The 26941-nt window shown below is 39.7% G+C and overlaps 1 protein-coding gene across 3 annotated transcripts; it reads left to right on the top strand.

Moving 5' to 3' along the window:
• Positions 1-5572: 5572 nt before the first annotated feature.
• Positions 5573-12482, top strand: LOC116267290 (tryptophan aminotransferase-related protein 3-like). Of its 3 annotated transcripts, none has more exons than XM_031648953.2 (5): positions 5573-5912; positions 8693-8993; positions 9303-9601; positions 10138-10418; positions 11347-12482. In XM_031648953.2, exons 1-5 carry the CDS (start codon positions 5587-5589, stop codon positions 11556-11558), a joined length of 1419 nt encoding a protein of 472 aa, XP_031504813.1. In that variant the 5' UTR covers positions 5573-5586; the 3' UTR covers positions 11559-12482. The 3 variants fall into 3 exon arrangements, with proteins under 3 accessions (XP_031504813.1, XP_031504822.1, XP_031504831.1); XM_031648962.2 differs by having other exon boundaries at positions 11312-11489; XM_031648971.2 differs by having other exon boundaries at positions 11305-11489.
• The last annotated feature ends 14459 nt before the right edge of the window (positions 12483-26941 follow it).

The following is a 26941-nucleotide window of genomic DNA, read 5'->3' as shown; positions in this document are numbered from 1 at the left end:
CATACTTAAAGGAAAACTATATGTGTAAAAGAATAATACCAGAAAATAATGTCTTAGGCAATGCTATACATATAAGTAAAAGAGCTCGTATTTCGATGCATGAGTAACAAGGATGGCAAGTTTAGGTTTTAATATTATTGTTGATATTAGATGCCACGTAACATTTATCATTACAAACCGTAGGTTCCAATTCGCATCTAAGTTTTCATAACTTAAGCTTGTGGTTCATTTGAGACATAGAGTTGGTGGAAAGACCCCTCTTATCCACTACTGTTTGAAAACTTAGATGTCATAGACCTAAAATGCGACACATAGTGCTTAGCACTAGTACAGCAAAATGATTTAAATTTGGAAGCGCTATGCGTAAGTAAAAAAATTCTTGTGTCTTTATGTGTTCTTACAAGGCTGGAAATTTTAAGGTTTAACGTTAATGTTTTCAGTGAATTTCTTCTAAATTTAGCAGCAAGTACAACTGTACATCAACATGTAAGTAAGACTGGGAACCCGGCCGAGGGGCTGTCGGTCTTTCAGACCCTCGGCCCAAACCAAGCCAGACCCAGGCCATAAAGTGGGTCTAGCCGGTCCAGGCTTGACAAGAAATCGGGTTGGGTTGAGGCCTAGGCTTGAGTTGACATCATGCCAGGCCCGATAAAATTATCTTATCAAATTTTAGATATGTTTATATATATATGTGTGTGTATAATATATAAATATTTTAAGCATCAAGTTAATACATTGTTATTGTTGATGTAGTTCACCCTTGAAGATTGTAAAGCAGAAATTGCTGGGAGCTCAAAAGGAAATTGCACATGTTATTCTGAGAGCCATAGTATGGAGAACATGCATTCGAAGCGGCACTTTTGCACGAAAATAGATTCAAAGAATTTTATTATGTCATTTTAGATACTTGCCTTTTCATTTTTCCAATATGTCATGGATTTTTTTTCCATGTCTATGTTTGTTACTGTTGCATTTTCAAGCATAGTCACAAATATTGTTTCGAGTTTTAAACGGTAAGGTTTTGGTTTTCCTTACATATAATGTGATGCACTTAAAAAAAATAATAAAAATACAGCGAAAATTTTAGTTTCACCTATATAAAAATTTTCAAAAGTTATGATTTGGCCCACGTAAAAGATTTTGACACTAAAAACTCCGATCTCCCTTCGGCTCCCAACCATTGTTAAAGTCCACTCGACATTGATACCAATATCTGCAACATTGGTTTAATCAGAAATAAAACCATTGAATTTGCATATTTTCTGACCAATAAATAAAAGAATGACTAGGAATATGAAACTACTGGAACTCGAACCGATTCGGTTCCATGTTTTAAGTGGGTTGCCATAGTCCAATTTGGATCTGAACCCCAAGTTTAGATCTCTGACTGCAGTCCCGCTTGGATTGGCGCAAGGATCCAAACAATTCTATGCATCATCTTCTTGAACAGGGATACCCACTTGGATCAAGGCAACAATGCAAACCAATTCCATTAATCATCTTCTTCAACAGGGCTACCCATTCCAGAGCAACATTTTGAGACCAGGAGACTTTGAGTGGTAAGAAGGTGCGTACACATTGCGGGCAGTAGTGGAGCTAGGAATTCTGGGTTGAGAGGCGCGACTCTGCCCAACTGCCCATACTAGCTTATATGTGGCTCCACCACTGATTGCGGGCCAGTGGATCTAATCCAATTGCGATGCTTGACTGAGCTTGTGGCTTTGCCAGGCATTCCGGATTATCAGGTTGCGAACCGGTTATGGTGGATCCGAACGTGAAGACAGTTCATGACTACGCTTACCTAAAGGTGAATTTTTCTTCTTCTTCTCCACCTGCATGATCAGAGTCCGCCGCCAAGCATATGATTGTATTTTTTAAGTTGGGAAGGCACCAATATTGTTTTTTTTTTTTTTTTTGAGGGAAGGCCAAAGAGGTTTTTTTTTGGATTTGAATTGCACCATTGAGAGCCAGCATTTACTCGACACAAAAAAATTATATGTTCGGGCTGGGCTGGAACTCAGTCGATCAGTATAATATTCTATCTATTACCGTTCTTAATTGAATAGCAATGTCAATGAATTGGATTCAAATTACCTATATTCTTAACCATATAGTTTTTTTTTTATGTCTACACATTTGAATTCAAATTTCGGATAAAAGAAAGTCTATACCATTTCTGACCTTGAATCCGAATTCAAATCTGAATCCAATCCAACCCACATCAAATTTTTAATTCACATCCGGATCGAAACACATTCTTACTAGATGTTGGGAGGCCACCACGATCTCATCCACTAGATCATTTATCTTGGAATGGAAAAAAAAAAGACAAAAATTTCATTAAAAGAATTTGCTTTTCCTTTATTTGAAACCAAACTTTGACGCACTCACAAATGAAATAAATAAATTTTTGGATGATTTTCGTTTTGTCAGAAAACAGCTCGTAGCAAAAAGGGAAAAGAGTGTCCTCAACTACAACGCCAAGGTCTATGAAAGCTTTCACGTGACAATCATTTCTGGCCGCTTAAGCTTCTAAACGTCTACTTGGAGAAAAATGGATCCAAGCCACTACCTTTTGATATGGATCTGTGAGGTCTATGCGTGCTACCTTACGTCGGCTGCCATTTCCATCAACCAAACTTTTACCCCATCCAGTTTGACCACTTCGGGTTTTGTTGAAGTGGTGGGACGCAGTATCTAAGTTGAAGAGTGACTCTTTCAGTTCGTGCGACAAAGGACTGTACAGACTCTCAAACAGACACAAGAAAACAACACCATTCCCATCATTAATATCGATGCAGCCTAAGATCCTAAAGGCAAAAAAAATAAAAGGGAAAGGAAGCGGGCTCTTTTTATAGGATGGAGTTGTCCAGTTACCAAGTCATATCTTGAATCGATCATGGGGTTTGATAAGGAAAATTGGATCTGGTTAGTAATGGGATAGCTTGGCCTCCAATTCTAATTTCAAATCTGAACCAACTCCAGATCTCTGGAATTCCAAATCCGATTACATTGAATATCTTGTTCTGTGCTCGCCGACCAGTTAAACCTAATAAAGACAATCATGGACACATCTGCATTTCTGTTTCACCAGACAACCATAAAGTAATCTGAAATATTGCTTAAGGTATGTTTTGAAAGGTGAAACTGGTTATATGCGTGCACATTTGCATTGGACCTGTACATGACAGGTACTCACAAAAGTGAGCCATGGCCCAACGAAAGTGAGCCACGAGTATAGATGTCGTACCCTAAAAGCTATGCATCGTGCACAACCGTGCACGTAACTCCATCTTTTGAAAAAGGAATTGGGACGTCAGTCCTTCATATTCCCCAATATATATATATATATATATATATATGAAATTTTCTACAATCGTAGTAAAGTTTTTGTCATCCTTCTTTCTTTTGTGTCAACAGGTCAGATTTGAAGGTTAAATGTGCTTAATGATACAAGTTCGAACAGACATATGGGTATAAAGGATAAGAGGGGATTGGTGTAACACCTTTAAGAGTGTACTAACCAGGGCATCTGGCCCGTGTACCCAATAGGTACCGAGTATTCCCGATAGTGGGTCTGCCTAGTTGGGCTTCGGTTTCGAGCGTCTGAATGACCCCATGCTCAGCTATGTCACCAGGGTGCGGCAACCCTGGTGATGCACCCACGTCGATGTAATGCGGGTGTTGGTGCGGGTGCGGCTGCGACCCAGATTCGCACCTGCACCTTGATTTTAGTTTTTTTTTAGTTTTTTTATCAAATTTGATATTATTAATATATTATATTAATAAATTAATAATAATAATAAATATCTTCGCCGCACCGTAATTTTTTGAGATGTATCGCACCCGCACCACGTAGCTCTTCACTCAATTGGACATTTTATATTTTCAGTTTAATTTAGTCAAAGCAAATAAGCAATATAAAGATTTCCAATATGTGGTGTTAACTGTCCTACCCATCTGGTTTACTCTATTCGATTAAAGATTTCAAAGTTACATGAAGACAACGAGAGTTGGATATCAGTAGCATGCGTTCCCTTGGACACAAAAAGCAACAATATCACTTGTTATATCACATGCAGATTCAAGGACCAAAAATTTGGTGCAGAAGGGAGACTTGCTGGCATTAAAGCTGCAAGCCCTCTCGCTTGTTCCACGAGAAGCAGCTAACTCTTGACTAGTTTATTAAATGAGACGTTCGACTTAAAAAATAAACTTGATTGTATAAAAGAGTCAAGCAGGCTCGGCTTGACTCCGTTAAACCGAAAAAGCTATATTATAATATGTTTAAAGTTAGTCAGTTCAAAACCTCATGCTGCACCCTTTATAGTTTCAAAACTTCATGTTGACTCTTTTTTATGGTTTCAAATCTTCACACTGACTAATTCTTTAAAAACTTAAAATTTTTAATGAAATGCTCGGCTCAGCTCAAGCCAATCCCTTGCTCGAGCCGACCCGAGTTTAAGTTTCTAGAATTCGAGTCGACCCGAGTTCAAGTTTCTAAAACCTTAACTGGGCTCAAGCTCAAGCCTAACTTGAGTTTTGTTTAAGACATCCAAATGAAGTTCATAGCAGCTCAACTTAGCTCGAACTCGACTCGTGAACAGCCTTATCCACGAGAGGAACAACACAATCTGGATATTTGTTTGGGCTGGCATCCAATAGTGTGTATTAGTCTTTTGAAGGTAATTTTTTGGTAGCTTGGTTTTGGTGGGGAGCACTTTTGGTTTGTGGTTGGTTGAGAAGTGGCTTTCCTAAGCCTCCAAAAAAACTATCTTATCTCTTAAAGGATTCCATGCTGATACATTTGGCTGTATTTAAATGGAGGGTGCAGTTTTGTTCAAAGGGCGGAAGGCAATGAGGTGGTGATAAGGCAAAGTTTTGCTATCATGTTATTTTGTGCTACTTCTATGGGCTGCAAATGTTGGCGTGAACTTTTAGTCATGTTCACCCCAAAACAAATCACAAACTTGGAAGCGTGTGGGTATGTATGACCTTCTTTCCAGCATATGGTATGACTTTGAGGGTTTTATATTAAATAAATATTATATAAAAAAAAATGTACTGTTTCCACAAGTGGCAGAACACAATGGGGCTTGTGGCTTTAGGGAATTATTAAAATTTTTATAGGAGATACATGATTTTTCTCATTAAAGTTACAAAAAAAAAATTGATGAATTTTGTGATACTTTTATGCGTAACTCTTAGTTATGTCCGCCTCAAAACAAGTCACAAACTTGGAAGCGTGTGGGTATGACCTTCTTAGCATGACTTTGAGGGTTTTATATTAAAGGTAGCTTCTTCTAAATAAATATTGTAAAAAAAATGAATGTACTGTTTCTACAAGTGGCGGAACACAATGGGGCTTGTGGCTATGAAATTATTAAAATTTTTTTAACAGATGCATGATTTTACTCATGAAAATTACAAAGAAAATATTGATTTAACTTTTCTGAAAATTCAATTAGGCCCATTTTAGATTTTTGAAAAATATGTGCGCTTCCCTGAAATTTCTTCCCCCCGCTAAATTATTGGGACCTCTGTTTTCAGCACTAAGGAGCTATTAGTATGGTTGACAAGACATTAATGAACAAAGGGCTGGGAGATATGGCTGCCGAAGGAGGAAGAGAGCATCCCTCGCTACTCCTCTGCTCCCTCTCTCTCAACCTCATTCTCGCCTCTCTCTTTCTTCGTGCCTCTCCATTCTTCCGCCGTGATGACGAGCTTACGTGGAGCCGAGAGGCTGCGGCGGAGGCTGAAGCCGCCGCTATGGTCTCTTGCTCCGGTCATGGCCGTGCCTTCCTGGACGGAGATCTCTCGGAGGACGGCTCCCTCGTCTGTGACTGCAATTCATGCTACGCTGGAGCCGATTGCTCGGAATTCTTGCCTGATTGCGCCGCAGAGGTCAACAGGTAACCCTTTTCATTGCCTTTTTCTGTTCCTTTCTCCTGTTATTTCTTCTCCTATTGTTGTTCCCGATCATTCCGTCTCGTCACGGGGATGATTCCAAAAGTAAGTCGGATAGAATTCTAGACGGGGAAGATTAAACTGCCTCCATATGGAAAACAGATTTAACAAGACACGACACCTTCTGTCTCTGTTTTGTGAAAATTGGAAATCGAATGGAGTGGCGAGGTCCCAAAAAAAATTGAAACTAATAAAAAGTCGCGAGTTCTTTTCCCGCCTTTCAAACAACCCCACGACCGCCCACTTGGCGCCGGGGCTTCAGTGATTAATACTCCTCTTTTGTTTGCAGATTGTACAAGAAATTTACAAGATTCGAATATAAACTTAAACTAAATTATTTTCATTATTTTTATTATCATTCAAACATTCCTTTTATCACTGTAATATTATAGTTTTATTTATGCTTTCCTATTAGTTTCCCATTTATTTCATTTATACCTAATTTTTTTTATTTTTAAAATTTTCCAAGATTTTTCTAAAAAAACAAACTTTGCGCTTAAAAACTTGAGAAAAATCTCGCCCTTAAAAACCCAAAAACCATATTTGTAACAAAGGAACGAAGATCTTCCATGGTCTCCTCCTTTGATATTTGAATAATTAACAATAGTTCAGTCTGAAATCGATGTGAATCAGCCTCAAGTTCAAGCTTTTTCTTATTCCATCCTCCATTTGATTTAATGGCGATGCATGTCCATTTTGTTATATTACTTTTAAGCTCTTTGCTCTTTAGTTTTAGTTAAAAAATATAAAATTAAGTTAATATGGTTCCAAATAAAGGGAATCTTTGCTGGCCTTTTTATTTCATAATTGGATTCTAAGAACATCGATGATAGCCGGCCCTCAAAAGGCCGCCGGAGTCCAATGTCGTCCAGATTATGTTAATATTTGTAGACTTTAGTTGGAAAGCTACCTGAATGAATCACCTTTGTCGCCTTCCTCACCGGCCCCCGTCGCTACTTTACTCTTTACTCTTGCGTGTAAAGATGATTTCGTCCGGCAGAGGGAGAGAAAAAAAAAGGATATTTTAGTTGAGATTCATTCTAAGGCCCACCTCCACGGGCGTGGGCATAATTTTTTTTTTTTTCAAGGAAGATGAATTATAGTTTCAAAATTTAGTAGAGAGGCTAAAATAAAATTTTCAAAACTTTTATGTATGATAAATGAAATTTAAAGCAATATGTGTAAATTTGAATTTTTTTTCCCTGCTCCCTCCCCTATCCACCTCTATGCAGAGCACTGAGCAGGGGCACCCACGGTATATCTTTGGTCTATTTGATATGTAAATATATAAAAAATTTAGATTAACTAATATGAGAATTTTGTTGGACTGCCCACATGTGGTTCCCCTCCAGACTTATAAAATAATTATATATATGTAATTAAAGTTATCCAACCATCTAACTAAAGCATTACATCTAAAACATATGTATAGTTGAGCAAAAAAACAAAAAGAAAAAAATGTAAACTAATATTAAACGATAAAAATGTCTATTACTTTTTCTTTCTTATTTTTTTAATTGTCCATCATATTGCATTAGATGGTGGTGACTTTTAAAAGGTAGAGTCACCATTCAAATTTCTTATATATATATATATATATATATATGTTGTTTGTTTGTTCAAATCTGTCAAAATCATCAAATGTTGAATATTCATTGAAAGCACTGCAGACTGTAGTTGAAAGTATAATGAATTAATGCTCCATCATAAACAATCGTGGTAACTGTTTTCTATCGGTACGCTTCATCATAAACAATCGTCATGATCATAACCATTTAACAACAATATAGAAATAATTCTCCAATGTATATTTTAAATAGGGAGTTTGGAAAAGAATACCACGACGTCGATATTTTAATAAATATATCATGCTAATCATGTAGAGGTACCAACCAGCATAAACATCTATTTGTGAACCGAGTCCAAGAGGCTGCTGATTAATTGAATCGGTTCTAAATGAAGAAAAGAACATGTTATACGAATACTTTCAAAGTAAAATATATTAACGAATCAATCGAATTCCCTTTCCGATATATGCATGGCACTTTTAACCCTTTAATGAGGTCGAATTATTCGAGAAATAAGCATTGAATAGCTTAAAGAAAGTTTATTAACCAAAAAATCTGTACATACGCAATGTATAAAAAAAATGCAAAGATATGACGCATTTAATTTTCTAACCTTACCTATTTCAAATGGAAATTTTCATTAAATGACGACTAATTAGATAGCCTGTACTGTGTCCAACATTGCTCTAAAAATGTCTTGGAACATGCATTTGCAAACTTAGTTCTATATCCGCAACTCGAATTTGTTAGGGTGCTCCATGGGGAAATTGATGATCAATCCCTTCTCTAGGTGTTAAATGTTAACTAATGCATCCCATGGCAGTTTTGCTTGATGGGCCTGCCGTTGATCATCTCGAACAGCTTCCAACGTCTCCTTCAACAGTAGCCAAGCAGGCAGATTGAGGCTAAGATATCTTCACTAACAAAACTGTAAAAACTAAATTTAAACGATCTGATCTGCAAAATACTTGATCATTAGAAAGGAAAACCATTGAATCATGACCAATTATTGCTGCTCTGTGTGTGGGCATGTGTGCACTTATGGAACATATATATGCATAGCAGCATATGAACGAGAGGAAGAGGAGGGAGTTTGTGCTGGATCTTTTAATTTAATCATCCTAATTATTAATTAGGAGGGCTTATTGTATTTTCAGTGGCGATCCACTATTCTTGGAGCCATTTTGGATGAAAAAGCGAGGCAGTAGTGCCATAATGTTAACAGGTTGGCACCGGATGAGCTACAGCTTCGGCCATGGGTCTCGGAAATCTGCCAGACTAGAAAGAGCTATCAGGGAACTCCACAAGGTGGTAGGAAATGCAGTCACTGATGGTAGGTTCATAGTGTTTGGACATGGTTCCACCCAACTCTTTACTGCAGCAGTTCATGCCCTCTCATGCCCTCCTCCTTCTCATGCTTCTCCTGCCAAAGTGGTGTCTGCCGTTCCCTACTATGGGGTATGCTTCAGAACACTTTTCTCTTTAAAAGCAAACTCCAACACTAAAAGGCAACTTCTGTTTTTCAACAAGTAATGGCGGCCTGCTAGAGTATGAAATGGTTAAGGCTTTAAACTCTTCTGCTAAATTGAGAAACCAAAAATGACTAATATAATGTGATATGCTTCTGATTTCAAGCCTATAATCTTCGGTCGAGCCTGTGAACGATCAAAACGAACATCAGCCTGGGGCCAATAGAGCTCTAAATGCCCTTATTTCCTTATGAATATGAGGACAATATGAATGATCAAGAATTTTCTTGTTCTACAGGCTTATCAACTGCAAACAGATCTTTTCAAGTCTGGTGAATTTGAGTGGCAAGGAGATGCATATTCATGGAAGATCAACCGGTCTAGTGTGCCAAACACAAGGTTTGTGGAGTTTGTGACCTCGCCAAACAATCCAGATGGCCAACTTAACCGAGCAGTTCTGAAGGGCCCCAACACCACCACGATCCATGACCATGCTTACTATTGGCCACATTTCACGGCTATCAGTGAGCCTGCAGATGATGATGTGATGCTTTTCACCATGTCCAAGCTCACAGGCCATGCTGGTAGCAGACTTGGGTAAGCATTTAAGAGCCACATTATGCATTTTTAATACACAACACCCCATGCTGGACACCTACCAGATCAACTCCGGGCATAGCACCTCCTCTCCAGACTCCATGTAGGTCTGGATCCTCACTCCTCAGCAATCTTGCGGTCCATCATAGGTGTAGTTTTCAAGGCAATCTCCTAGATTTTAATTTCTTGGTCAAGACTGCAAGCAGTTTTATGGCTTCCGTGCTGGATCTAGATCCACTTGTAGCCATTTAACATTATGTTCTATGAGAAAGTTCATGAAAGATCATACTTAGGCCAATCCCATTGCATGCTTTTGTAGTGCAGATTAGGAGGAAGACATGATCCAATATGAACAATCAATTCCAATCTATCGACTTAAGTCCTTTAATTTTAATGCAGGTTTCGATTGGATAACCTATATCGTTAGAACTGCAATCTGATTTTTCTCCTGCAATGGCTCTGCTTCTTCTTTTCTTCTGAACAACATCATTATTGTATCATGGCACCAAACCCTCTCTCTCTCTCTCTCTCTCTAGGTGGGCAATAGTAAAGGACAAAGGTGTGTTTCAGAGAATGATGGACTATGTCGACTTGAACACCCTGTCTGTTTCTCATGACTCCCAGCTCAGAGCACTCAAGCTTCTGAACGTAGCCCTGGAGAAGAATGGATCAGAAATATTTCGGTTCGGATATGAAAACATGAGGTCCAGGTGGCTCAGACTTGAACGTATCGTCTCGCACTCAGAGCGGTTCTCGCTGCAAAGACTATCTCCGCTCTACTGCAACTACTTCCAAAGAGTGTCGGGGCCTTCTCCAGGTACTTTTTTTTTTTATCGCCCAGTTCAAATTTGTTGCAAGGGAGAGCCCAGCCACAATTGTTAGAGAAAATTAAGTGACTGATCAAACACGGCCCCAGAAGTAGGTTCATAGGATGACACGGAAATCTTGACTGAAAAACAGAGCCACAAATATCACAAAATCTTAAAACTAAAATTTAAAAATGGAAAATTAAAAATCTGGTAGTTAAAAACTACAAAAGACACGAAAAGTTATAAAAAAGGAAAATGACAAAAAGGGAAAAATGGGATAAAAACACGAATAAAATGTGTCTTTTTGTTTTGTTTTTTGAACAAAAATGTGTTTTCGCTTAGTTTTCAACATGTTTGAACGCGTTTTTTTTCTGTGGCTATACTGAGTAATAGCGACAACTCATATTTTCTCATTCTCCACAAGCATTGTTTAACCATATTTTGTGGATTAGGTTGCCGATAGAACATCATCGTCTTTAGGAACATTTTGACATTAAACTTTTTAAAAATGCACTATTCTCCTGAAACTGAATTTCCCAATTTCAGAAAATAAGATTTATTGCACAGACAGTTCAACCGAGTAAGAAACGAGGTCTACTTATGTGCGCAGGGGCGTGCATACACAAATATACACTAGAGGGAAAAGAAGGGAGTTGGGGTATTTTCCAAATTTTCTATAAAGAAATAAATGCATATTTTAGATTTTTTCATAATCCTTTTTTCTTCCTACAAAGCTTTTGTGTTCACTTAAATAAAGATATTTTGGTTATTACACACTACTATACACAATTTTTTGTGCATATTACCTGTTTTGGTAAGCAATTAATCCATGTCTCAGCTAAGAACATTTGTAATGTCTTTCATCTCTATTTTTAATGTGAATTTATGGCAAAGAACATAGGACCCATTGAAAAGAGGGATGAATGAAAATGGCAGCTTATGCATGGGTGAGATGCGAGAGGGAGGAGGACAGAGACTGTGCGAAGGTGATGGCAGAGGCGGGCATAATTGGAAGGGCAGGGATCGTCTTTGGTGCCGATCCTCGCTACGTGAGGCTCAGCCTTCTCAGGGCTCAAGATAACTTCGACTTGTTGGAACACAAGCTGCAAGCCCTCGTCGCGCAAGAAGAATACGTCAACACCATTTAGTTGCGTTTCCTCTACAACCGTCATTGAAGAGAAATGGGTGCTTCCATTTTCCACGTACAAAGCATATCCCAAACAAACACTCTCTATTTCTTTCATTAATTAATAGGTAGTGCGATGGGTGGTGTGTTATAGTTAGGTCCTTAGTGCATTTCTTGGTGAGTGGTGTGTTATAGCCACATCCTCTCATACCAGTGGAGGTTTGATTAGATGTTTGATTGCTTTTTCATAATTTAATTAGTACTTGATATGAAGCACATGTACAAAGTAAATTGTGGTAAACTAGGCCATGGATTATAAGAAGCTCAAATGCTAGAGATTGAGTTGTAAATTGAAAATGTGATTTGTTTATTCAATAATACAAAATAAATTAAACATCCCGGGACATCCTTGTTCTACTCTATGAAGCCATTAGTATTTATTTGGACAAGACTAATCAACAAGAGAGAGAGAGAGAGAGATGTCTGCTGATCCAGGGAGAGTGCATCCCTCTCTACTTCTCTGCTCACTCTCTCTCAACCTCATTCTCGCCTCTCTTTCTTCATGCCTCTCTCTTTCTCCCCCCTGATGCGGAGCTAACGTGGAGCCGAGAGGCTGCGGCGGAGGCGGAAGCCGCCGCTACAGTTTCTTGCTCTGGCCATGGCCACGCCTTCCTGGACAGTGATATCTCGGAGGACGGCTCGCTCGTCTGTGACTGCAATTCATGCTATGCTGGCGCCGATTGCTCGGTATTCTTGCCCGATTGCCCCGCAGACGCCAACGGGTAACCGTTTTCTCTGTCCTTTCTTCTCTTATTTTCCTGTAATTTCTTCTCCTGCTGCTCCGATGATTCCAAAAATAAGTCGGACAGAATTTTGGACGGGGAAGATGAAGCTACGTCCAAATGGAAAAACATATTTAATGAAACAAGGTACTTTTTATCTCTTCCGTCTTGTGAGGATTGGACATCGAATAGAGTGGCTGAAAGTTCCCCAAATCACTGAAAATCATAGAAATCGTGAAATCTTTTACCGCCATCCAAACAACCCCACGGTGCCCCTCTTTGTTTGCAAACCGTAAAAGAAATTTACAAGAACAGCATCCAAACAATGGTCTTGGATGGGCTCTCCCAGCCCCAGGGATGGACGTAGGACTAGTCGAGCCATCGGGCTTGATTGGCACTTGCCCGTGGAAGCCCTACTCAGCTCAAGCTTGAGTTAAAACTTGACCTGTAAACGAGTCAAGTTTGAGTTGTAAGAGTTCGAATCCTTTAAATTTGTCCAGACTCTTGTCTTCTTTGTTTGTTAACTTATAGTGGCATGTCGATAAGATTTTATGAATTTTACCACCCTTTTTAGGATTCGATCGAAAGAAAAAATATAGACGAACAAGTAACACAATTTTAAACTAGTCAAATTCGAGCAAGCTTGAGCCGAGATCAAGCTCTGCTTGCTGTACATAACTAGCTTATCTTTTGATATTGGAAAACTAACAACAGTTCATGCAAAGTTTCTGGTTCCTCCGTGTTAAGGAAAGATCTTGAAACAGGAAAGAGCTTCTGTCAAGGAAAGATCATGGAATCAGGAAGGAGCTTGAATTGGGGAATGATTTCAGCAGGAAATAAAATCGTATCAATCACTATCAATTTAGGATCTGATTACACGATTTTATTTCTTGCCTTATTTGTTGTAACGTCATCTCTCTTGTTACTCTATAAATACATTGTATAATCAATAACACACAAGATAGATTCTTTGCTGAATCTCTCTCTCTCTCTCTCTCTCTCTCTCTCTCTCTCAATCCTCACGGATTTTAACATGGTATCAGAGCTTTCTCTCCCTTGAGGTGTCTTTACCTGCGCAAGCCCTTGCCTGCGTTCGCTCGGAGCGTCCTGCTCGGAGCGTCCCGCTCCGTTCCTTCCGCTCAAGCGACGCCATCTACTCCCGCTCCGTTCCTTCTGCTCAAGCGACGCCAGGTCCCTTGCCGACGCCGGTTCCGCTTATGCTCGAACGACGTCATTGCCCCATTTTCGCCTGCTTGCTGATTTTTTTTGTCGCCTGCTCTGCCCCTTCCGCTCGAGCGATGCCCACTCTCTCTCGCCCGCTCTGCCCGCCAGACTCCTCGAGCATCCTCGAGCAAACCGTTCGCCCGCTCCTCATTCGCCCGACTCTCGTTCGCAGTGAGGGTCGGTATTTCGCTGCTACACCTAAGTCGAGCAGAGGAGACCACGTGCTTCGCCCGATCCTCGTTCACCAGAGAAGGTCGGTATTCCGCTGCTACGCCTAAGTCGAGCAAGGAGAATTAGTCACTGCTTCGTCAAGGATCGTTCCTTGCCTGACGAGGTCTAAAGGCAACGAGAGAAGGCCTTGGTATCTTCTAATCATGATGGCAAACTCATCTTCTTCGTCAACACAATGGAACGCGATTTCTGCTCTTGTCTCCGTCAAACTCACAAGAGACAATTATCTTCTATGGAGCAGTCAACTGGAATCAGTCATGGAGTCCCAAGAACTTGTACAGTTCATTGATGGGACGCTTCTTCCTCCTCCAGAGATTATTATGAAGGACGGTAAAAATGAAGTTAATCCAGATTTTGCTATCTGGAAGAAGTCCGGTCGTCTGGCTTTAAGTTGGATCAAAGCCACTGTTTCAGAACCAGTCCTGAGGCAAATCGTGTCTAGCAAATCAGCACATGAAGCATGAAAAACGCTGAAAAAGTCCTTCGGTTCTCAATCACCATTGAGAATAATGTTGTTGAGGAAGGAACTACACTTTATTCAAAAAGGAAATATGGATATGCACACATATCTGGAACGGATCAAGTTCCTTGCAGATACGTTAGCTGCGGCGGGAATAGACACGGACGACAGTGATCTTGTTCAGATCACGATGAACGGTTTGCCTATTGAATATGAAAGTTTTATTACTCTCATTAGTGCTAACTCTTCAAATGTCTCAATTACATTTTCTGAATTATTCGATCTCTTACTCACTCAAGAGAAGAGACTTGAGATGTTCAAATCGTCAATGTCCAACTCTAACAGATCCATTGAGGCATTACCACAGGCTGAAAATCAAGTTGCCTTTAATACTTTTCGAGGACGCGCTAGAGGTCGAGGCAACTTTAGGGGTCGGCAAGGAGGACGATTCCAAGGACGAGGAATACAACCTCCTCTCCAGCCTCAACCACAGCATGAACATCCAAACAACAATGCAGGGCATGGAAGTCATTCTCGACCTATCGTAACGTGTCAATATTGCGGACGGAAGGGTCATTCGGCAAGGACATGTTATGATATCCCGCGGGCATTTTCAGCCATGAACCTACAGGAGTCTACAAGTGAATATTGGTATCCCGACTCAGGAGCGACTAATCATATTGTCAACAGTGATGAGATGATGCAAAACAAAACACCATATGATGGAAGGGACAATATCATGATTGGTAATGGTTCAAGCCTTTCTATTAAGCATACAAGCAATTTATTAGTTAATTCTGAAGGGACTTCATTCAATCTTACTAATGCCCTGCATGTTCCTAAAATAGCTCATAATCTCTTATCAGTGGGAAAATTTACGTCTGAAAATGATTGTATTTTTCAATTCTCACCACATGATTTTATTATTAAGGATCGACAGACGGGCAAGGTTCTTCTTCAAGGACCAAAGATGCGTAACGGGCTCTACCCCATCAAGGCTGTCCGATCGAACATTGAGTCATCTTCAACCAAGGGGGCAGCGTTTAGTTGCTGGTTTCCAATAGGCGTCAATAAACCTTCAGCGTCATTTGATCTATGGCATCGGCGGCTTGGTCATGCAAACAAGAAGATTGTTAGCTTTCTAAACTCTAGTCAGTTCATTTCAATAAATTCTCCTATTCAGAAAGGAGTTTGTCAGTCTTGTCTTATGGGAAAGGCACATAAACAACCCTTTCCAATTTCTGATTTTCAAGCATCACGTCCTCTTGAAATGCTTCATATGGATGTTTGGGGACCTGCCCCTATTCTTTCTCGGGAAGGCTTTAAGTTCTTTCTTCTTATTGTTGACAACTATTCCAGATTTTCATGGTTGTTTCCTCTTAAAGCTAAGTCTGAAGTTGTTGCATGTTTCAAGAATTTCAAAACCTTGGTTGAAAAGCAATTAAATGCTCACATATGTTCCGTTCAATCCGATAATGGAAAAGAATTTGTCAACTCTGACTTAGCCTTGTTTTGTGAAGCACATGGAATATTTCATCAGTTTTCTTGTCCTTACACTCCCGAACAAAATGGCATCGTTGAACGCAAAAATCGTCATGTTGTTGAAACAGGATTAAGTATGCTCTATGATGCTGGTTTATCATATAATTTTTGGGTTGATTCTTTTCGAACTGCTATTTATCTTATCAATAGATTACCAACACTAAAATTGCAGCGAAAGTCACCCTTTTATATGCTCTTTCAACAAGATCCAGAGTATACACATCTTCGGGTTTTTGGAACCATATGTTATCCATTATTAACACCCATGAATGATTCCAAGTTTCTGCCCAAGACCACTCCATGCATCTTTCTGGGTTATGCTAGTCATCATAAGGGGTATTTATGCTACGACAAAAGCCATCGCCGTATTTTTATATCTCGGCATGTTATTTTTGATGAAACTCATCTGAGCAAGTCCGATCAACATATGACTATTTCAGAAGATATTGTATCTCATTGGCTACCACACACAACCAGCTCTCCTTCAAGTAGTCCTGTTGCTCCATTACAGCCAGCATCGTCGTCATCGTATACTGTTCTGCCACCACCAATATTTGGTTCTTCCTCTGAGCATATCAGCCTGCCCGTCCATGAGCCTGCTCAGCCCACATCAGGGGAGCCTATCGAGGATCTTACACCCACCATGACTTTGGCGTCGTCCTCACTGGCGGCTCATTCGTTGGACATAGTTACTGATGTCGCAGCCACTCAAGATGCTCCGCATCCTTCTCACTCGATGATCACTCGTTCCATGACTGGCTCGTTAAAACCCAAAGTTTTTTCTGCCATCCATGAACAAGAAGAACCAGGAACGTTTAAAGAGGCTATTCGTTCCACGTGTTGGCGCCAAGCTATGCAATTAGAATTTTCAGCATTGCAGAAAAACAAAACATGGCATCTCGTTCCGCCTCAACCTGACTTCAACATTATCAGTTCCAAATGGGTGTACAAAATCAAGCGTCATCCTGACGGCTCTATCGCACGGCACAAGGCGCGCCTTGTCGCCCGAGGTTTTCTTCAAACGGCTGGTATTGACTATCAAGAAACTTTCAGTCCCACCGTCAAACCAACTACTATCCGAGTCCTACTCTCTTTAGCCGTTCAGTTTGACTGGTCATTACGACAACTTGATTTTGATAATGCTTTCCTTAATGGGTTTCTTTCTGAAGATGTCTATATGGCTCAACCAGAGGGGTTTCAAGATGCCACCTATCCTCATCACGTATGCAAGCTAGACAAAGCTTTGTATGGGCTCAAGCAGGCTCCACGTGCCTGGTATCATCGCTTGAGTTGTTTCCTTCGCGACATTGGCTTTGTTGCCTCTCAGTCTGATGCATCTCTGTTTATTTACTCTCGCGATGGCAATCACATTTTTCTTGTTGTGTACGTAGATGATTTGATCATCACCGGATCCGCGCCATCTCTCGTTTCTCATATTATTAATCAGCTTGGCTCTGCATTCTCGGTAAAGGATCTTGGTCCCCTTACCTATTTCCTAGGTATTGAAGTCAAGCGAAGGCCTGGGGAGATATATCTGAGTCAGCATCGGTACATTACTGACATTCTTCACAAAGCTCAAATGGACAATGCCAAACCTACAACATCCCCCATGGTGGTCACTAAATCTGTTACAACCGTCGAGCAGTTATTTTGGGATCCCACGATGTATCGAAGTATAATAGGCGCACTACAATATGTTACTCTCACACGTCCAGATATTGCATTTGCTGTAAATCGCGCTTGTCAATTCATGCACTCGCCAAAGACTGTTCATTGGACGATGGTCAAAAGAATACTTCGGTATTTAAAAGGAACCAGTCATTATGCCCTTCGCTTGACTCGATCATCATCTTTGCAATTGAGTATTTTTGCTGATGCAGACTGGGCTGGTAGTCCAGAAGATCGAAAGTCGACCGGAGGTTTTGTTGCTTTCCTAGGCAATAATGTTGTCTCATGGGCCTCTAGAAAACAAAGAACAGTTGCTCGGTCCAGCACTGAAGCTGAGTACAAGTTCCTAGCCTGTGCTGCTGCAGAAATACTATGGTTAAAATCTCTCCTGAAAGAGCTACAGTTTCCATTATCAGGTGCACCAACTTTATGGTGTGATAATATAGGAGCTCTATATTTAGCCTCAAACCCTATGTTTCATGCTCGCACTAAGCATGTTGAAATTGATTTTCATTTCGTTAGAGATCATGTCAATAAAGGAGAGATCCAAGTGAATTTCATTCGTACTAAAGAACAATTAGCGGATGGAATGACGAAAGCTTTAGGAGGAACAGTGTTCACAGATTTTAGAAACAACCTCAACGTCATAGAGCTGCCGTTCAGTTTGCGGGAGGCTGTTAAGGAAAGATCTTGAAACAGGAAAGAGCTTCTGTCAAGGAAAGATCATGGAATCAGGAAGGAGCTTGAATTGGGGAATGATTTCAACAGGAAATAAAATCGTATCAATCACTATCAATTTAGGATCTGATTACACGATTTTATTTCTTGCCTTATTTGTTGTAACGTCATCTCTCTTGTACTCTATAAATACATTGTATAATCAATAACACACAAGATAGATTCTTTGCTGAATCTCTCTCTCTCTCTCTCTCTCTCTCTCTCTCTCTCTCTCTCTCTCTCCTCACGGATTTTAACACTCCGAAATGACAGTCCGAAATGAAAGTGAATCAGCCTCAAGTTAAAGCTTTTTTTTTTTTATTATTCAAGGCGCCATTCGGTTTAAAGGTGATTGCATGTCCATTTTTCAAGTTTGTTCAATTTTTATAATATTTTTTATTACTTTTAAGCTTTTTACTTTTTAATTTTAGATAAAAATATAAATTTAAGCTAATATGGTTCCAATAAAGGACCAATGCTTTGAATCTTTTTGGTTGGCTGTTTTAATTCATAAAATGGCTTGTAAATACATCGGCTACATCCAGACCTCAAAAAGCCGCCGGAGTCCGATGTCGCCTTGCTCACGTCACTGATCCCCTCGGTTCGCCCTTGCGTGTAAAGATGCTTTCAGCAGGCAAGAGAGAACAAAAACAATTTTAGTTGAGAAAACATTGGAAGATTCTTTCGAGGCCCACCTAAAAGGCAGAGCAGTGGTGCAGGCAGGTATATTAGGTTGAGGGGCATTTAACATACATTTGTGGGTCATTTGATATATAAATATGTAACCAATATATAAATAAGAGAATTTTGCTCAACTGTGTGGGCAGTTGCTCTGCTCCAGGATTGGAAGCAGCTATGAGCACAGTGTAGGTAATGGCCCACATGGATTCATAAGAAATATTTATTTTTATATTGACACTTTAGAGAGATTTGAATTAAAAATTTTATTATCAGTGCTGTTATATATATTGTATAGATATATATATATATATATATATTGTTATTGAAAGCACTGCAGACTCTGGTTCAAAGCACAAATGAACTATTGTTGCATTGTAAACAATTGCTATTGTTCGTATAGTGGCTGCTTTTTAGTAACATATTTTTACTTTTTGAGATAAGATTTGAACTTATATATATATATATATATATATATATATATTAAAACATCTTTGAAAGCACAGGTACAAATCAATTAATTATATAAGAGGTCATAAATTTTGAGAATGACAGTAAGCATATGCATATGCGAGAGATACGGTAGACCTGAATAAGCAGGGTGGCTGGCAGGGCCATGGCCCCATGTGATTTTGAGAAAGAAAAAATACGTGTTATAATTGATAAAACTTTTACGTTCTTCTTAAATTATGAATGGCTTCGGTAAAAAATTTAGAAAATGAAGTTCAGCTCCCCCAAAAGAAAATGTCTGCTCCACCCCCGCGAATAGAGGAGAGTTTCGATATCACATATTTGCACAATGCGGTCTGAAAAATTGGATTCGGTCCGTCACCAACCATCTTACTTTAGCATCAAGCGATATTGGACAATATTTAATTAACTTTGCCAAAGTAGTCTTTGTAAAAAAAAGGGTGAGCGATGATTCTGTTGTTTTTGTTGTTTTGTTAGGGGAGCCAAAAAAAAAAAAACATTCTGGTGAGGACATTCATTTAATATTTTTAATTTATACCAAAATATTACCATAGTATTAAACTAACTTTATAAGGTGCACCATGCGGCTGTGCCACTGGTTTAGATGGTGATGTTAACAAAATAAATCTTCAATATATATTTTAAACACGGACTTTGGAAAGAACACCACGATGATATTTTGACAATTATATCATGCTAATCATAGGTACCAACCAGCATAAAGATCTGTTTTTGAGCCAGTCCTCCAGCGCTTGAAGATTTAGTGAATCGGTTTCTGAATCGATGTAAGAAAAAATAAAGATTTTTTTTAATATAAATGAAAAAATGTTATATGAGTACTTTAAAGGTAAAATATTTTAAGATATTATTAAAAAATCAATTAAAACTTGAGTGAGACATGGCACCTTGAATTGGCCGTGGAATGGAGTCCAATTCCGATGATAACTCCGGCAGTCTGGTCCCTCCAAGGAAGGTGCAACTTTTACATCGTGGGTGGGTCATCAGCTTTCTCGGTCCGGCGGAAACCTGCTGAGAGGTAGGTCATCGTCCTTTTATTGACAAAAGAAAGGAATGATTACATCATAAATTTAAGACCTTTACAGGTTGAACCCATTACCAGGACGCAAACTGACCGGGATCTCACCGTGGGTGACCCAGTTCTCTTTCCTTGAAACCCATTTCACCGGAAGTTAAAAGAAGCATGCTGCAGACCTCCACTGACGGCTCCCTTATGTGTACCATCAAGCTGCTCCCCTGGTTTTGTACATTATTCATGAACTCAGAGGTTGTGTCCTTTTGGTTCTCTACCAAAATTCATCTCCTAATCTCACTTTTCCATTTCTTACTGTTTGTTTGAATAACAATAGGACCACTAGGTGCGGTGATTTTACTGAGATATCTATTCAAGACCAGCAGCAGATGCCAGAAATGCAGTTCCCAACCGATATCTTCACCAAACCTGCAATGCAATGGAGCCTTTCACCATTCCACACTGCTATATGTGTTGAGATGGAATTGCCTTTCCCCCAACCCCCGTCATCTGCTTTGATTCCTATTCTCAGCCAGATTTCCACTCTGTATTTTTCTGCAGCTTTCTAGTCCATATTCACATATTGCTCCTTTCAGAAGCTCCACAACTTTGTAACAGTCGCTGCCCCTGGCCTGGTCTGCTTCATGTCTTAATTCATTTCAGTTTTCAATAAGTGCCAGATTACAATATGAAACGTGATTCTCCATATGACACCCCAGATTTTCCTCCTGAATTTCCTCCTTCACCACCATATTAAACCATTCTTTATCTATAGTATGTGTTTTAAGGGGAGGCAAGTTGAACTTACTAGCTACGAATTCCCAGATCCTTTTAACTCTATGACATCTGAGGAATAGGCGAAACCTCATTCTCTTCCTGTTGGATGTAAAACTGGCATCTGGACGCTACTTGAATGTCAAACCTTTTTAGCCTAGCATCTGTCATGATTCTTCCTGCACTGAGAATGTATACCAGCCACTGGGCTCTCGGGAAACACTTCTTTGCTCAGATGTAGTCCCTCCATCTCTCTGCAGCCATGCGGCTTTAGTGCCCTCCCTTATCGTCTGTCTATTGATGGCTCTATTTTGTCGGGTCCAGCCTCAAGACCCGACCCGGCCCGTCACTTAATGACGGGCGGGAGAAAGGAAGGGCACCCGATGGTGCCCCTTCCTCACGCGTCCTCTCTCACGTCTCTCTCTCTTTTTTGGGGAAAAAGAATAGGGCTTTTTTTTGGGTGGCTGCTCACGGCAAGAAAATAAGGAAAAGGAGAAGGAAGGAAGAGAATGGGAGAAGGAAGGCAAGAAGGAAAGAGGAAGAAGAGCACGGTTGTGGGTTTGAGCAGTCGTGTGGGTTCAAGCGTAAAGAGAGAAAGTAAAGAAAACAAAGAAAAGAAAAGAAGAAAATACGGTGATCTCTTTTCTTGTTGTTTTCTTGTCTATTCATTCTTGAGAATGATTTATGCTATTCTCTGCAAGAAAAACAACGTAGTTGTATTGTCTCTTTGAAATATAAATATATCTCTCTCTTGCCCGTTGTTTTTTAGCCCATTATTAGGGGTTTTTCCACATAAATTGGTGTCTCCTATTTTTCTGCATCTCTAGCATATATTTTGATATATATTGCTGCAATATTGGTGTTGGAAATTCAATCTTATGCTCGCTGCCCTATGATTCCGTTTTTAGTAGTTTTGTGGTGGTTTGCCCTTTTTTATTGTTGTTGAGCATTCTTTTGGGGGACACGACTATAACAAAGTGGTATCAGAGGCAGGTTAGCGCCAGTTGATTGTGTGCATTTTTATTAAAGGATGGAGTTCACCCCCTCTAGGATGGTCTCATTAAATGGGAACAATTGGACTATATGGAAAGCAAAAATGGAAGATTTGCTGTATTGTAAAGACTTATATGCACCCATTGAGAACCAGAAGCCAGCGAATATGACAGATGAAAAATGGAAGTTATTGGATAGGAAAACCATTGGCACCATCAGACAATGGTTAGATGACTGTGTTTTTCATTTGGTATCCGCAGAGACCAGTGCGAAGTCGTTATGGCAGAAGTTGCATGATCTTTACGAGAGAAAAACAGCTTGGAATAAGGCTTTCTTGATTAGGCAATTAGTAAATCTGAAACTTAGAGAGGGAAAACCAGTGTCAGAGCATTTGAATGAAGTACAGAGCATAATCAATCAGTTGTCAGCCATGAAAAGGATATTAGATAATGAGTTACAGGCACTCTTGTTGCTTAGTTCTCTTCCCGACAGTTGGGAGACTTTAGTTGTTTCTTTGAGCAACTTCGCTCCAGATGGTGTGCTTACGATGAAGCATGTAATCAGCAACATTCTAAATGAAGAAACAAGGAGAAAGTCTCTTGGTACTGGTAGCTCGCAAGTGCTAGTGATGGGAGACAGGGGCAGACAGAAGAACCGTAACAAATGGCATGACAGGTCAAACTCTAGGTCCAAATAAAGACCCAAGATGACAGGTAAATGCTTTCACTGTGGTATTCCAGAGCACAAGAAGATTGATTGCAGGAAATTGAAAGAAGAAAAAGAGCAGAAAAAGAAGACTCAAGAGAATGTGAAGCCAAAAGAGTACACTGCAGTTGCTTCAGATGATGAGGTAGTGTTATTCTTATCTGAAGAAAATTATTGTCTTACAGTTCAGAATGGTGATTCTACATGAATTTTAGATACAGGGGCATCATATCATGCCACACCATGTAGAGAGTTATTCTTATCCTCCAGAGCAAGTAATTTTGGAGTAGTTCACATGGGCAACAGTGACACTTCGAAGATTGTTGGGATAGGAGATGTTTGCATTCAGACGATCACAGGATGCAAGTTGACTTTAAGAGATGTGAGACATATTCTAGACCTGAGAATGAATTTGATTTCTGCAGAAAGACTAAGTGAAGATGGATATTGTACTTCGTTTAGTCAGACAGGTTGGAAACTTATCAATGGGGCACTAGTGTTGGCTAGAGGTGACAGATTTGGCTCTTTGTATGGGATGAAGCCTCAAATCAGTAGTGTGGATGTTAATGCAGTTACTGGTCGTACTTCGTCAGATTTGTGGCCTAAGAGGTTAGGTCACGTGAGTCAAAGAGGAATCGACTTGCTCACCAAGAAAAATTTGTTACCAAAGGCAGATAGTGCATAGATATCTCCATGTGATCATTGTTTGGTTGGTAAGTTGCATCGAGTTTCCTTTCAGAAAAAGCGTTCTTCAAAAACTAAACATGTTTTAGATTTAGTTTATTCAGATGTACGTGGACCTATAAATGTGACATCTAAAGGTGGAGCATCTTATTTTGTTACATTTATTGATGATGCATCTAGGAAGGTGTGTGCCTTTACAATGAAAAGCAAAAGTGAAGTAAGTAGTATCTTCATGACTTTTCATGCAGCGGTTGAGCGCGAGACTGGTAAGAAGATGAAGAGACTGCGTACAGATAATGGTGGTGCGTACATAGCATCTTCTTTACGAGATTATTGTCTAAAGCATGGTATTAGACATGAAAAGACAGTTCCTTATACTCCACAGTATAATGGAGTTGCAGAAAAGATGAATAGAACAATAATTGAGAGGGTTAGAAGTTTGTTATCTAGCTCTAAGTTGCCTAAGTATTTTTGGGCAGAGGCAATGCGTACTGTAGTTTATTTAATAAACAAGTTTCCTTCAGTGCCTCTAGATGGAGATATTCCACATAGAGTTTGGTCAGATGAAGAGGTTAAGTATGATCACCTCAGAGTTTTTGGTTGCAAAGCGTTTATGCATGTACCTAAGGAACATATGACCAAACTAGATGGTAAAGCTATTCCTCTAATATTTTTGGGTTATGCAGATGATGAATTTGGTTACAGGTTATGGGATCCAAAAAATGACAAAATCTACAGGAGTCGTGATGTTGTCTTCAGAGAGGATCAGACTATTGAAGATGTCATGGGAGACACGAAGTCAGGTGTGAATGCTAGTGGTGTTTATGAGCCAACCTATGCAGAACCTGAAGAACTTTCATCTGAGCATGGTGAGACTGATGAAAATGTAGAGGAAGAGGAAAGAGAGGCAGATGAGCAGTATATAGATGACAGTCCTATGGATACTCAAACTGATTATGAGCATGAGTTGGAGGGGGAGCTTCCTTCGCATTCAGAGCCAATTGAGGAGCAATTGGGAAGAGGTAAAAGAACACGTATACCATCTACTAGATATTCTACTGATGAATATATTATGTTTACAAATAGTGGAGAGCCAGAATGCTATGCAGAGGTGCTAGATGATGTGCATAAAGATGAATAGATTAAAGTTCTTTATACAAGAATCACACTTTTGATTTGGTAGAGCTATCAAAAGGTAAGAAAGTGTTGCAGAACAAGTGGGTCTACAAGCTTAAAAATGAAGGTTAAGGCAAGTTGAGATACAAAGCTCGGTTAGTGGTGAAAGGTTTCAAGCAGGAAAGAGGTATTGATTTTGATGAAATTTTTTCTCCTGTTGTTAAAATGTCATCTATCAGGGTAATACTTGGTTTGGTGGCTTGTCTAGACTTGGAGTTGGAACAGTTAGATGTAAAAACTGCTTTTCTTCATGGAGATCTAGAGGAAGAAATCTACATGACACAACCAGAAGGTTTTGTGGTTGCTAGGAAGAAACACATGGTTTGTAAGTTGAAGAAGAGCTTGTATAGACTTAAACAAGCACTTAGACAGTGGTACAAGAAATTTGATGCATTTATGATAAATCAAAAGTATCGCAGGTCAGCCGTAGATCATTGTGTCTACATAATAGAGTTCTCATCAGGTAGCTTCTTGTTATATGTAAATGACATGCTCATTGTTGGACAGGATTGTCAATTGATTAGCCAATTGAAGATCGATATGGGCAAGTTCTTTGATATGAAAGACTTGGGGCCAGCACAACCATTATTAGGCATGAGGATTGTTCGTGATAGGAAGGCCAAGAAGTTGTGGTTATCACAAGAAAAATACATTGATAAAGTGTTTAGCAAGTTCAACATGAAAGATGCCAAAACTGTAAGTACACCTTTAGCAGCACATTTTAAATTGGAAAATGAGCAATGTCCTTCTTCAGCAGATGAGAAAGAAAGAATGGAGAATGTTCCATATGCCTTCGTAGTAGGGAGTCTCATGTATGCTATGGTTTGCACACGCCCAGACTTGGCTTATGCAGGTGGTGTAGTTAGCAGGTTCTTGTCAAATCAAGGCAATAAGCATTGGGTAGCAGTGAAGTGGATCCTAAGGTATCTGAAAAGTACTTCCACTTATTGTTTATGTTTTGGTGAATCTAATCCAGAGATACAAGGATTTGTTGATGCAAACATGGCAGGTGATTTGAACTCTATGAAGTCTCTTTCTGGTTATGTTTTTACTTTTGTAGGGGGAGCTGTATCATGGCAGTCCAGGTTGCAGAAGTGTGTTGCTCTTTCCACTACAGAGGCAGAATATATTGCAGCAACTGAAGCTTGTAAAGAGTTATTGTGGATGAAGAGTTTTCTTCATTATATAGGCCTTAGTCAGAAGACCTATGTGTTGCATTGTGATAGCCAAAACGCTATACACTTGGCGAAGAATTCAGCGTTCTACTCAAGAACTAATCACATTGATATCAGATATCATTAGATTCGTGATGTGCTTGAGCAGAAATTGATTCAGTTAGAAAAGATACAGACAGAAAAGAATCCTGCAGATATGATGACGAAGTCTCTACCTAAGGAGAAACATGACATGTGTAGAGACCTAGTTGGGATGACTGCCTTTAAGACAGTGTATTAATTTTGTTCTTTTTACAGGTATGTTCCCTCTCTTGAAGCTGGAGGGGGAGTTTGTTGGGTCGAGTCCAGCCTCAAGACTCGACCTGGCCCGTCACTTAAGTGACGGGAGGGAGAAATGAAGGGCACCCGATGGTGCCCCTTCCTCACGAGTCCTCTCTCAAGTCTCTCTCTCTCTTTTGGGGAAAAAGAAGAGGGCTTCTTCTTGGGTGGCTGCTCACGGCAAGAGAAGAAGGAGAAGGAAGGAAGAGAAGGGAAGAAACCATTACGTACGATTACAAGTATATGTCCATCTTTAAGTATAAAACTTGGATGTTTGCACTTTTTCCAAATTTATCCCGGATTTAATTGCAATGGACAAATTGAATAATGTTCACTTATGGTGACATACATATGGTATCATTTAAGACCACACAAGTCATATGCTGCTCATCTGTCTCCGGCCCCATTTACAAGGAATCCGTCCATTCTTGCCATTTAAACATGAAAAGTTATCGCTCTAATCCAATTGTAAATGTTATCCAATTGTAAATGTTTTGTTTTAAGAGGCTTAGTGTAGCTAAAAAAACTAAGTGCATGAGAAGAAGCAGGTCTCTAGTTCAATGCCCATAAGTACTATACATCTGAGTCTTAAATGATGGAACCTGGCAATACTGCCTCGAGCAATGGGTTGTCAACCACCTCCAGGTAGTAAATGTTTTATTCCCCTCGCTTCTCAGTTTCATCTTGGTAACTGCCCACCCCACCAATTCCACTTTCTTTCCTTTTCAAATTAGATTAATTCATGTCTGTCGTTTAATAAACCAACCCGTCATCCAG

Source organism: Nymphaea colorata, chromosome 1 (genome assembly GCF_008831285.2).
Source record: "Nymphaea colorata isolate Beijing-Zhang1983 chromosome 1, ASM883128v2, whole genome shotgun sequence".
Classification (NCBI taxonomy): domain Eukaryota; kingdom Viridiplantae; phylum Streptophyta; class Magnoliopsida; order Nymphaeales; family Nymphaeaceae; genus Nymphaea; species Nymphaea colorata.
This window is presented reverse-complemented; position numbering and strand designations above follow the sequence as displayed.

Excerpts from the sequence above, each read along its gene's own strand:
- LOC116267290 (XM_031648953.2), top strand. The coding sequence starts at position 5,587 with ATGAACAAAGGGCTGGGAGATATGGCTGCCGAAGGAGGAAGAGAGCAT. Across the intron at positions 8,994-9,302 it reads CTGCCGTTCCCTACTATGGG|GCTTATCAACTGCAAACAGA; the intron begins GTATGCTTCAGA and ends CTTGTTCTACAG. Across the intron at positions 9,602-10,137 it reads CATGCTGGTAGCAGACTTGG|GTGGGCAATAGTAAAGGACA; the intron begins GTAAGCATTTAA and ends CTCTCTCTCTAG.